This window comes from Xenia sp. Carnegie-2017, unplaced genomic scaffold (assembly GCF_021976095.1).
Source record: "Xenia sp. Carnegie-2017 unplaced genomic scaffold, XeniaSp_v1 HiC_scaffold_13, whole genome shotgun sequence".
Taxonomy (NCBI): domain Eukaryota; kingdom Metazoa; phylum Cnidaria; class Anthozoa; order Malacalcyonacea; family Xeniidae; genus Xenia; species Xenia sp. Carnegie-2017.
This window is the reverse complement of record NW_025813436.1, coordinates 4783504-4796760: the sequence shown is the minus strand read 5'-3', so window position 1 is coordinate 4796760 and position 13257 is coordinate 4783504. Positions and strand designations below refer to the sequence as shown.

The following is a 13257-nucleotide window of genomic DNA, read 5'->3' as shown; positions in this document are numbered from 1 at the left end:
AGCACGTTGACCATACCCATAAATGACGACAATTGGCATCACGTTGGTTTTACGTGGTCAGGTGTAACCGGAAGTATACTGCTGCTCATCGATGGCGTGTTGTGGGCAACTCGAACTGTCTCTATGAGCAGTGAGATACCATACGGAGGGAATTTAACAATAGGAGAAAGAAAAGATGAGGGTGGAAACCAATATCTGGTCGGTAAGATCAGTCGTATGAACATGTGGAGTAGAGCTTTAGATGGAAAGGAGATTGAAATGATGGCAAAAAGTCCTGGGATGAATGACGGTGATTTGATCACGTGGTATAAACTAAAATATATTGTGTCGAACGAAAGAATTCTTCGTCCTTCACAAGCATCATTCTCAGGTTGAATATTTTCTTTTTCATACAAAATGTTTATCAAACTACGATGTATGTATAGAAAAATCACTCGGTTGGTCTTGTATGTTATGTTTCCAATTCGACAATTAACTAAAATGTTTAAGGAGTCTTCCTCCAAAGATAAAAGGATATGATCTCTTATGCAATCGCTTCCTGTCAATCTCAGTCTCATATGTTTACGTCCACTTGAGGCAACGATCTCTTTTTTGAACGTGTTTTAGCGTTACTTATATAAGTGAATTCAGACTTCACGAGCTGGGATGTGGAATCCGACATCTCAATGGTCTCCTTCACAGAGGGAAATATGATTGAATTGAAATTCGAAATCACATCGAAACTAAGGCAAACATGCATTCTCTCTTATGTTTTAGGTAATGAGACAAACTATTATATAAGTGTGCTATCTACATTGGTCCGCTATCCTGGACCACCACAGTTAATGAATTTTATATCTGCCTGTGTTTGGTATTACGGAAGTGGGAGCGAGAGCTCTGAAATCTTTTCATACAACTCATCAAAGGAATTTAGGTTTCTCTTAAAGTCAGGAACACAAATGTCCACGAAAATCAATGGTGTTTCCAGTCAGAAGTAAGCACTTGCAACACTACTTGTCAGAGACTGTAGTATGTATGTACTCCGGTTTCAAGATTAGATCACAATGCTGATAAAGACATTATACTCTTGTACAAAAGAACTCAATATTCAACATAAGATCACTTTGGATAAAGACAATGGCGGAGTCAACGTTAGGCAAAATAAATTAGAAAAGCCAATTGGTTTGTACGATTTTGATCTTTCGAAATTCATAACCAATGGTATTGTTGTATGTATGTTACGATTAGAATTAATGATTACAATATGTTTTGCTTGATTGTGGATTTGCTACTGGATGAAGACACCAGGCATTTAAGTTAAGGACTCAAGTTTCAACATCTGAGCATGCCTGATAAAGGGCTCAAGTTGGTACATAAACTTATTTCTTTCTTAGGCAGGTTCCAAGTTCCTTCAAATATTGGCATTTTCTCTGCTTAAAATGGAATGGAAAAAAAGCTTGGGTAAAGTATTTCTTCGACGGCTTTCAAGTCGATACATCTGTCAATGATGCCGCATTACAAATAACCTTACCGGAAAGGAAAAATTTCCTTGTTCCTCTTTCAAGTAACGGTAAAAGGTTTTCACAACTGAATATCTGGGATCACGAGATTTCGAGCAGCAATATTCAAGTCATGGTATCAGGGGGGTTCAATATTCATGGCAACGTGTTGGCTTGGAGTAAGTTTTTACAATACGTCTCCCCTGGAGATATAAATTGGAATGTTGCTATTTATCAACCAGGTAATAGATAGAAAATAAAATAAAGAGTGGTTGAGAAGTGGATTGGTATAAATGAATATGGTTAAGACCGTATTCATTTATAGTTAAAGCAAAGGAGCACATGCCAGGAGAGAGAGATTAGAGACAAACTAGGGGGGATGGGGGTTGTCCAGTGATAATGAAAGGTAAATTATATTCAGGTTCTTATGCCGGCTGAACAGAGGGTGAGGGGGATTCTTGAGGACATAAAAAAACTGCTAGTGTCGAGACAAATATAAGATTGTTCAAAATAAACAAAAAGAAATGACCGAATTGATAGGAAAAAGAAAGAATATCGAAGGATTTTGAGGGTAAAAATGGCAAGTAAAATGATGTAAAAAATTTAGAGAGAAAGATTTGAGCTTTCATGCTTGAAGGTAAAAATATCAAGATGGAACTTTGAGGATAAAAAGAGCACGGAAGGAAATTTAGGATGACAAATGTTTTTGGTAGAAACGACAGCAGGGAGGTTAAAGAGAATGGTCAAAAATGTCGAGGGGAAGGGAATACAAGTGACAAATGTCGAATAGCTGGAAGCTTGGAGTGAGTGAGTGACGAGTTTCAAATTAATTAAAAATTTGATGGGAACTGTTGTTATGCTTAAGACCTTCAAGTAACAAGGAAACGATATCAGTTTAATTTCTTTCCTATTTTCTGTTCATAGGTTACACAGTTTTAATGAAGCGGACAAAATGGTGCAGAGATAATCTCTCTAGAAGATCATCCTGTCCTGGTGAAGAGGTTGCTAGACTGAGTGGCATAATCTCAAGGGCATTGATATTTTGGCGATGTTATTGCCCAAAATGTTTGACTGCTTCAAAAAACACGTTCGATTTTAACACAACTCACACAAGCAAAACTTGTTATGTTACTAAAGTACATAATAAGCTCATCCACATCAACTGACATTCACTTTGGCACAAGACACTTAGGCAGTAACTTATGTTACAGACTTTCTTCTTTATCACGTTATTTTAAGTAGAAATGAAAGACAAACTTTTGTCACTACATTGTTAAATGTTGTTGTCTTAAACCAGTAGTCAGGATAATTTGTAGTTCTACACTTCAGTACTTACGTTCCAATGATGTTTTGATATTTAGGTAAAAGCTCGAGTTCTGTGTTGTTCTGAAAACTGTAGTGGAGTAGGAATGAGAAAGCGATCAAAAGTCAACAGACAGCTTTCTCATTTCATTTCTAATACATGAAGTATAATCATAATACCTATAATTTATCTTATACATATATCGAATAAAATTTGTATATTTCACTTGTCATTTCATTTCAAACAAAAGCAACTCAAGCAGCGTGTTTTTCTCTGTGTCGTACCCATAGTTGTAACATACTCCAGTACTTTCTGATTGTTATGAAATAGAAAGTTAAAGAGCTCCTCATTTTTGCTATGTAAAAATAAAACGGACCTCACTAAATTGATTACGGTCTTCACTAAATATGAAAGCATCGACAGTTATCTTTCTAGGCAATTCAAGTTTAAGACAATTTCTACTATTTTGGCAATGTTAACCTATGTTTTTAGGAGAACTAAGCCCAGCCCCAATTAGAAAATTTATTGGGGCTAGAGCCCTTTTCCCGCCACTTCCTTCGCCTATGTCAAACATTATTCAGACTTCGGTTAATGTTATCGCATCCGCTTCGCTTTGGCAGATAACATTGTCGTCATTCTCAATAATTCTTAATATTATGCTTAACCTCGTCGTTTTAATTATTTATTGTATGAAAACTTAATGCATTGGAATTAATGTAAGACCAAATGGTCTAACTTAAAACTGGCCTTTTACTGAAAAAGCAATGTACAATAATGTTTGGTATTATTAAGTCAGCTGGGAGTTGTCATGGTTTAGTCGGACATTACAGTATTATAAATGGTTAAAAACTTTCTCATAGCTAAATGACTTTCACCTGCCTTAAATTAGCTTTTCTGTCTTCGACATAATTACAGCCGTTTTCCTTCTTCTTAATTTCTTTGTTACGTAAAGTAAGAGCTTTTTGGACGCACTTAAGTATATTTATATATATATATTTATAAAATAAGGACAATAAAACGCACGCGCTGATTGGTCTACAGCCTTGTTTACATTAGTCTGCGCAAAACAGATCTGAGCTGAACAAATTGATCAATCAATCGATCAAAGAGAATTTGCAAATCAATCATGAATACATTCTTGAGGTAAACTCAAACCGTTGTTTTTAAATTTGTCGTTTTTTTTTATTATTACTTTGAAAAAGAAATAAAAGACGTTTTGAGTTTTCGCTGATCAGCTCACGAGTTCTCCCAAAGGTCTCCTTGGTTTACATAAGCAAGTGCAAACACAATAAACTTTTTTTTTTCTTAAATACGTTTGAAAGAAACTGTCGACATTATCAGTTTGCCTTTGTTTCAATAATGACACAACAGCGAAAAAATGCTCTCTTTCTCTGCAAAGTCATTCGGTTCTCGCGTTTGGAAATTTTTCTTCACATGATCTTTGTGATGGAATCAAGCGGATGGCAGGTCAAAACAAAATGTTGTGACCTGGTTCACTATACAGAATGCTTAGGTAGGAAATAAGTTTCTCATGTTCCAAGTCAAACTTTAGGTAAAAAAATAGTTGAATAAAGTTCAACTTCAAGATTTAGATGCCAATTTGTGCACGAGTTAGTAATGATGTTATTACAGCTATTTGTAGAATAAATCGGCAGGGAAACTGTTTTATTCATGCATTTTTAGATATTGATCTTAACTTTTCTTGTTAAAGAAATAGCAATATGTTCTCAATAGTCATTTTGTCTCACAACGTAATTATTTTGACTATTGACAATAACACTTTTCCTATATAGAACCATTGGCATCGTTGAATATTAAAATAACGAAGCAAGTTCGGGTCCGTTCAATCATCGAGTGCGGACAACTTTGTGGAATCCATAACTTTTGCGAGGCTTTCCTACATAGCATTAACAAAGAAGGCGGAAACTGTCGACTGCTGAATGGAATACCCGAGAGAGAAATGGGATTGATTGAAAATGTGGTCGAAGAGAAGTGGAGACTCTACATTTCGATGAAGGTAAAGTTTTCGAAAATTTAGTTACAATCAGCGAATTTATGCAGCGTTTTTTTTACAAGAACATTGGATTCACTATTAAATGAAAAACTGCGCTTCTTCCAATAAATGGCAAACTCATTTTCTCATCGATGGCAAGATTTTTTGCTAAAATTTTTCAAATCAAGTAAACAAGACAGTGAAAATGCCGTCTTCAAATATTTACGAAGTGAATTTGAAGCCCAACTTATTGTGAATGAGCTTTTAGACTACAGGCGTAAGTTTTTCATATCTGCTATAAAATGCAGATACTCAACTTGTACGATTCTGCTGAAATCTGTCCACAAAGTTGAACTCAGGTTTTATGAATCCTCATCATGTTCATTGTTTGTTTTAAATATATTCTGTGGTCCTCTCGCGCGAATTAATATAATTGTCTTGGCTGCTAACTTTAACTTAATTGAAAGATTATTTGGAGGGGGGCAGGTAAAAAACGACTTGGGGTTAAAAATATTTACACAAATTCACCAGCGCATGCATAGACTGACTTACGGAACATATCAATAAATATTATTAGAATTTAAAAGAAATTCCATTAGAAATTAAAAAGATAAAACAATTTATATCGCTAAGTTTTGTGCTTAACAATGGCATACCTCTTTCTCAATCTAGGCAAAATGTGAAATGGATAAAACGTGTCAAGGTCAAGGTCAATGCATGACGGATTGCAACGAGCCAGATGTTGTCAAATGTGATTGCTATGAAAACTATTACGGCAAAAATTGTGAGAAATTTTGTAAGTATTTCAAACATTTCTTTAAGACATTTTAAAACAGAAAAGTGATTCATGCGACACTAATTCAGGTTATCAAAAAAAATTGGTAACTGAGCATTCTCGTATGATGGCGTGATTTAGGAATATTGTCATATCTACATGTTTGTAAATGATGATCGTCCAGGTTAATAAAGTCCTGAGAAGGACTGTTTTTGTTGTTGTTGACTGACGTTTCGACAACCTTAGCGGTAGTCATCTTCAGAGTCAAATGAGGAGTAAACGTCAGGTTAGCCGTATTTGTTGTCTGGTTCTTACGTCATTGTATTGTGTGTACAGGAAATGTGCAGGAAATGTGTATTGTCATTGTGGATTAGTGTGAAGTGAAAAATTTTATTTTTAGTTGTGATGTGTGATTTAGGTGTGACGTTTTAGTTGTAGTGTGTGGGTGTCAATTGTGTATTGTCATTGTGAATTAGTTTGAAGTGTAATGTTTTTAGTTGATCGTTTGTTTGTATTGTGAATAAGTCGTTTGTAAGGTGCCGGTAATTGCTGTGATCTGTTCAGGGGGGTTTGTTCCAAGTTGGTATACCAACTTTCTAATGTAAGCCGTTGTCTATAGTCAGTACTGTAAGTGATGCATTTTGCCGAGTCCCAGTCAATGTTGTGCTTTGTGATTCGGTGATGTTCGGCAATGTGATTAGTTTTGTCTTGTTTCTTAGTAGCTCGTTTGTGCTCAGTAAGTCTTATGTTTAAGTTCCTGCCAGTTTCCCCGATATAGGAGGCGTGGCAGTCGGAGCAGTTTATTTTGTAAACTGCACCTTGTCGTTCGTTGGGTTGTTCTTTGTCCTTTATGTTCGTTAGTACTTGTCGTAACGTTGTGATTGGTTTATGTGCGACACGTATGTTGTATGGTCGTAAGATACGCGAGATAGTCTCAGACGTACCTTTGATGTAAGGTATCGTTGCTGTTGTCACTGAGTTGTTCGTTTCGTTGGGTTCGTTGGGTTTGTAAGTGTTGCGTTTGATAAAGTCAGAGTTATAGTTGTTTTGTCAAAACACGTTTGAGATAGTTGTTTTCGTTTTGTAGAGCGTCCGGTGAATCACATATGATTTGTGCACGTCTTGTTAATGTTCTGATTGTGGTGGCTTTGTGTGATGTAGGGTTGTAAGATGATTGGTCTAGTAGTCGGTCAGTATGTGTTGGCTTGCGATAAACTGTTGTTCCTAGTTTTTGATTGTCATGTTTACCAAACAGTCGAGAAAGGAAGAGTTCCGTTTCTTCGACATCTTTGGTAAATTGTATGTGGCTGTTCTGTTTGTTGATGTGAGTATGGAAGTCATCAATCTCGTCTGCATGTAGTGCTGTGATTGTGTCATCTACGTAGCGAAACCAAAAGGTAGTGCATGTTTGTAAGTCATGAGTGCCCGTTCCTCTATAGATTGCATTACAATTTCAGCAACTACAACAGAAACGGGCGAGCCATTGCTGTCCCATGTAATTGTTTGTAGTGTGTTCCTTTGTATTGGAAGTAAGTCGAGGTGAGGCAGAGCTCTAGTAACTCCATAATGTCTTCTGTCGGTAATGGCAGTACGTCCGTGGTGTTTGTAATGAGGGTTTTTGTACAAGTAAGTGCCAGATTAAGTGGAATACTGGTGAACAGTGATTTCACATCAAAAGACACTAGTATATAGTTGTCCGGTATTTGTATAGTGCACAGTTTTTTAATGAAAGTTTCAGTGGATTGTAGCTTGTGTTTTGATTTGTTTGTAAGTGGTTGCAGTATGTTAGTCAAGTACTTTGAAAGTTCGTAAGTAGGCGAACCACAGAATGATACAATTGGTCGCATGGGTATTTGTAGTTTGTGAAGTTTTGGTAGTCCGTATAGTCTGGGTGGTCGTGGTAGTGAACATCTGAGTCGATAGTAAATACGTTCAGATATAATGTTAGATTTTCTCATAGAGAAGATCTTGCTGTTAAGTTTGCGTACTAGTGATGGTGTTGGGTCTCGTTTGAGTTGTTCGTACGTTTGTCTGTCGTTAACAAGTGCGTCCATTTTGTTAAAGTAATCATTCCTGTCCATGACCACAGTCACGCGTCCTTTGTCTGCTGGTAAAATGACGATGTTGTTGTCGTGTTTTAGTCGTTTGAGTGCTTGTTGTTCGTCTTTTGTCAAGTTGTTGTCACGGTATAGAGGACGATTGTAAAGTGGAGGCTATCCTGCTTCTGATCTCGTCTTTGGTTGTCTCTGACAAGTCTCTTTGATACGCTAGGACAGCCTCGACACTTGATACTATCGTCTCAGTCGGGATTTGTCTAGGTGTTATGGAATGTTTTAGTCCGTAAGATAGTAGTCGCGTTTCAGTTTCGTCTAATGGGCGGGAAGAAATATTCCTCACCCAGTTATCGTCATGTTTATGTCTTGCACGTGTTTTAGTTTGTTTTAAACGTTCAAGTTTTTGTTGTTGTTTTATTTGGTGTTGTGTCTCTGTCTTGTTTGCTCGTTTCTCTGCAATAGTTTGTATGGTAGAAAGTAAAGTATCACTTACTGTCGTTGGTATGAGTTCCTTCAGTTTGTTCAGTCTTTGTTCTTGTTGTTTGATGTAATAGTTGATTCGTCTGTGACAGTCGTTAATCCGTGCTCGTATCAGTCGTCTGCTGGTACGGATTAACGACTGTCACAGACGAATCAACGACTGTCACAGACGAATCAACTATTACATCAAACAACAAGAACAAAGACTGAACAAACTGAAGGAAATCATACCAACTAATACGAGCACGGATTAAAGACTGTCACAGACGAATCAACTATTACATCAAACAACAAGAACAAAGACTGAACAAACTGAATGTGACAATACACATTTCCTGCACATTTCCTGTACACACAATACAATGACGTAAGAACCAGACAACAAATACGGCTAACCTGACGTTTACTCCTCATTTGACTCTGAAGATGACTACCGCTAAGGTTGTCGAAACGTCAGTCAACAACAACAAAAACAGTCCTTCTCAGGACTTTATTAACCTGGACGATCATCATTTACAAACATATAACGATACTCCCGGGTTCAAACCATTTACTTTGTCATATCTACATTGTTTTTTTCCACAATCTTCTATCGGAGCCCATCATGTTTATTGACTTCATATTTCGAAATACACTACTAAGCTTATTAATAATAAAAAATAATTACATCGATTTTTATGTACCATCCTCACGAGTCTACTCATTTACATGCATTGTATGCCAGAAATTTTCGTCATGAAAACTGATAAATGTAAGTTACAAATCATCTTCTGCTGTAACCGAAACACAAAAACACATTTTATTACAGAAGACTACGATCTGAATTTTCCCAACACCTCTGCATACACACCGATCGATGTGGGATACATTGACAAAAGCCTAAATGAGTTTACCATAACAGTCTGGGTGCTATTTAACGTTGGCTATGAAAGTTATCCCCTGATTTCGTACAAGACAAAAAATTCGTCACAAAACATCGCGATGCATTTCGACCTGGATGGAAATGGTGCATCAACAATAGCAAACTTAACTGCTAAGGCATTTAACAAATCTGTGAGGTAAATTTTATACACGTTTTGTATGATTTATCTTGTACCTGTTTTAACCTCAGACTGGCACCAGTTTAGACGTATTTCAATTTATGGTGTCCGGGGCAGACTGGAAACTTTCCCAACAAACGAATCTAGAAGTTTAGACTTCAGTCATAAAAGTATGTTTCTCACATTTAAGAAAAAGATTTCATGGCAATCCGTGGTATTAAACTTTGAAAGACTTATTTTGTGATTTGCCATAATACAAACAAAATTCAATTCAGAACAAATTCAGATATTAGAGTTGCTGCTAACTGAGTTAAGTGCAGAAAGGAAATGCTGCTACATTTGTGATAACTTTGACGCTGATCCAAAGTTCTAACACCTTTCTGTTACCTTTGTCGCTTTTATGCATGGCTTTTTATTGCTTGTTTGCCTACTTTAAGATTCTTTTACAGGTTTTTTCAATTGTCACTCGATTCATATGTACGAGAAGAAAAATTTCCTTCAATTTTGGTCATTTTTCATATTCTATAGATGTGTGTAATAAGGGCCCGATTTTATTGGCCGGGCGGAACGTTGATAATTGGGAGCATGATAGCGATATATTCATATATTCATATGTTATAATTCGTAAACACAATTTATTTCAATAGGAATAAATAAAGTAAAACATGTATATATGAATAGAAGACCCCCCCCCAATTATCAATGTTCGGCCTCCTTGCCATTTTTCGTTTACCAAAGGGGCTCATGGTCCATGGCACATAGGTGACTACGAGCCCGATCTGTTTCTTTGCAGGTATTCTTTCTCAATGATTTTCCGCTTCAATCAATTTACTCAACAAAAAGCAAACGATACTTTTATCTTCACAGCATGGTGACCATACCCATAAATGACGACCATTGGCATCACGTTGGCTTTACATGGTCAGGTGTAACCGGAAGTATAATGCTGCTTATCGATGGTGTGTTGTGGGCAACTCGAAATGTCTCTATGAGCAGTGAGATACCATCCGGGGGGAAGTTAACAATAGGAGAAAACAAAGATGAAGGTGGAAACCAATATCTGGTCGGTAAGATCAGTCGTATGAACATGTGGAGTAGAGCTTTAGATGGAAAGGAGATTGAAATGATGGCAAAAAGTCCTGGGATGAATGACGGTGATTTGATCACGTGGTATAAACTAAAGTACATTGTGTCGACTGAAAGGATCATTCGTCCTTCAAAAGCATCATTCTCAGGTTGAATATTTTCTTTTTAATACAGAATGTTTATCAAACCACGATGTATATATAGAACACTCAGTCGGTTAGTCTTGTATATTATGTTTCCAATTTGACAATTAACTAAAATGTTTAAGGAGTCTTCCTCCAAAGATAAAAGGATATGATCTCTTATGCAATCGCTTCCTGTCAATCTCAGTCTCATATGTTTACGTCCACTTGAGGCAACGATCTCTTGTTTGAACGTGTTGTAGTGTTATCTATATAAGAGAATTCAGACTTCACGAGCTGGGATGTGGAATCCGACCCCACAATGGTCTCCTTCACAGAGTGAAATATGATTGAATTGAAATTCGAAATCACGTTAAAACTAAGGCAAACATGCATTCTCTCTGATGTTCTAGGTAATGAGACAAAGTATTATATAAGTGTGCCGTCTACATTGGTCCGCTATCCTGGACCACCACAGCCCATGAATTTTATATCTGCCTGTGTTTGGTATTACGGAAGTGGGAGCGAGAACCATGAAATCTTTTCATACAACTCATCAAAGGAATTTAGGTTTCAGTTAAAGTCAGGAACACAACTGTTCACAAAAATCAATGGTGTTTCGAGTCAGAAGTAAGCACTTGCAACATTAATTGTCAGAGACTACAGTATGTATGTGCTCCGGTTTCAAGTTTAGAAAACAATCCGGATAAAGACATTAGACTCTAGTATAAAGGAACTCTATATTCAGCATAAGATTACTTTGAATAAAGACAATGGGGGAGATAACGTTAGGCAAAATATATTAGAAAAGCCAATTGGTTTGTACGACTTTGATCTTTCAAAATTCATAACGATTGGTATCGTTGTATGTATGTTAAATTTAGAATTAATAACTATAATATGTTTTGCTTGATTGTGGATTTGCCACTGGATGAAGACACCAGGCATTCAAGTTAAGGACTCAAGTTGCAACATCTGAGCACGCCTGATAATCTGCACAACTTTGTACATAAACCTATTTCTTTCTTAGGCAGGTTCCAAGCTCCTTCAGATATTGGCATTTTCTCTGCTTAAAATGGAATGGCAAAAAAGCTTGGGTAAAGTATTTCTTTGATGGCTTTCAAGTCGATACATCTGTCAATGATTCCGCATTGCAAATAACCTTACCAGAAAAGAAAAATTTCCTTGTTCCTCTTTCAAGTAACGGTAAAAGGTTTTCACAACTAAATATCTGGGATCACGAGATTTCGAGCAGCAATATTCAAGTCATGGTATCAGGGGGGCTCAATATTCATGGCAACGTGCTGGCTTGGAGCAAGCTTTTACCATACGTCTCCCCTGGAGATATAAAGTCAATTGTTACTATTTATTTACCAGGTAATAGATAGAAAAGAAAAGAAAGAGTGGTTGAGAAGTGGATCGGTATAAATCAATAAGGTTAAGATTTGACAGTTAAAGTAAAGGAGCACATGCAAGGAGAAAGAGATTAGAGACAAAGTAAGGTGGGTTGTTGTTCAGAGATAATGAAAGGTAAAGTATATTCAGATTCTTTTGTGAGCTGAACGGAGGGGGGTTCTTTAGGATTAAGAAAAATGCTGTTGAGACAAATAGGAGATTGTTCAAAATAAACAAAAAGAAATGGCTGAATTGATAGGAGAAAGAAGGAATATCGAAGGATTTTGAGGGTAAAAATAGCAAGTTAAGTGATGTAAAAAATTTAGTGAGAAAGTTTTGAGCTTTCATTCTTGAAGGTAAAAATATCAAGATGGAACTTTGAGGATAAAAAGAGCACGGAAGGAAGTTTAGGATGACAAATGTTTTTGGTAAAAACGAGAGCCGGTGAGGTTAAAGAAAATGGTCAAAAATGTTGAGGGGAGAGGAATACAAGTGGAAAATGTCAAACAATTGGAAGCTTGGAGTGACGAGTTTTAAATTAATTTAAAATTTTTAGGACCTTCAAGTAACAAGGAAGCAATATCAGTTTAATTTCTTTCCAATTTTTCGTTCACAGGTTACACAGTTTTAATGAAGCGGACAAATTGGTGCAGAGATAATCTCTCTGGGTCATCCTGTCCTGGTGAAGAAGTTGCTAGAGTGGGTGGCATGATCTCAAGGGAATCGATATTTTGGCGATGTTATTGCCCAAAATGTTTGACTGCTTCAAAAAACACGTTCGATTTTGACACAACTCACACAAGCAAAACTTGTTATGTTTCTAACGTACATAATCAGCTCATCCACATCGACTGACATTCACTTTGGCACAAGACACTGAGGCAGTAACTTATGATACAGGCTCTCTTCTTTATCACCTTATTTTGAGTAGAAATGAATGACTGATTTTGGTCACTACATTGCTAAATGTTGTTGATCGGTCTTAAACCAATAGTCAGGATAATTTGTAGTTCTACACTCCAGTACTTACGTTCCAGTGATGTTTTGATATTTAGGTAAAAGCTTGAGTTCTGTGTTGTTCTGGAAAGTGAAGTGGAGTACGAATGGGAAAGCGATCAAAAGCCAACAGACGGCTTACTCATTTCATTTCCAATAGATGAAGTATAAACGTAATACCTATAATATATATCCTACATATATCGAATAAAAATTGCATATTTCACATTTCAAACAAAAGCAACTCAAGCAGCTTGTTTTTCTCTGTGTTTTACCCATGGTTGTACCATACTCAAGTACTTTCTGATTGTTATGAAATGGAAAGCTAAAGAGCTTCTCACTTCTGCTAGGTAAAAATAGAACGGACTTCACTAAATTGATTACGGTCTTCACTAAATCTGAAAGCATCGACAGTTATCTTTCTAGGAATTTCAAGTTTAAGACAATTTCTACTATTTTAGCAAAGTTAACCTATGTTTTTAGGAGAACTAAGCCCAGCCCCAATTAGAAAATTTATTGGGGCTAGAGCCCCTTT

At 36.6% G+C, this 13257-nt stretch overlaps 1 protein-coding gene and 1 long non-coding RNA gene across 2 annotated transcripts; both read left to right on the top strand.

Annotated features, from left to right (window-relative positions):
* The first annotated feature begins 5294 nt into the window (after positions 1-5294).
* LOC124433267 lies at positions 5295-10965 on the top strand. The gene is made up of 4 exons (XM_046983028.1): positions 5295-5570; positions 8892-9141; positions 9991-10358; positions 10745-10965. Exons 2-4 carry the CDS (start codon positions 9065-9067, stop codon positions 10963-10965), a joined length of 666 nt encoding a protein of 221 aa, XP_046838984.1. The 5' UTR covers positions 5295-5570; positions 8892-9064.
* Positions 10966-11392: 427 nt separating this feature from the next.
* On the top strand, positions 11393-12957 carry LOC124447874. The gene is made up of 2 exons (XR_006948867.1): positions 11393-11708; positions 12343-12957. It is a non-coding gene; the product is annotated as an uncharacterized LOC124447874 (long non-coding RNA).
* Positions 12958-13257: the final 300 nt, after the last annotated feature.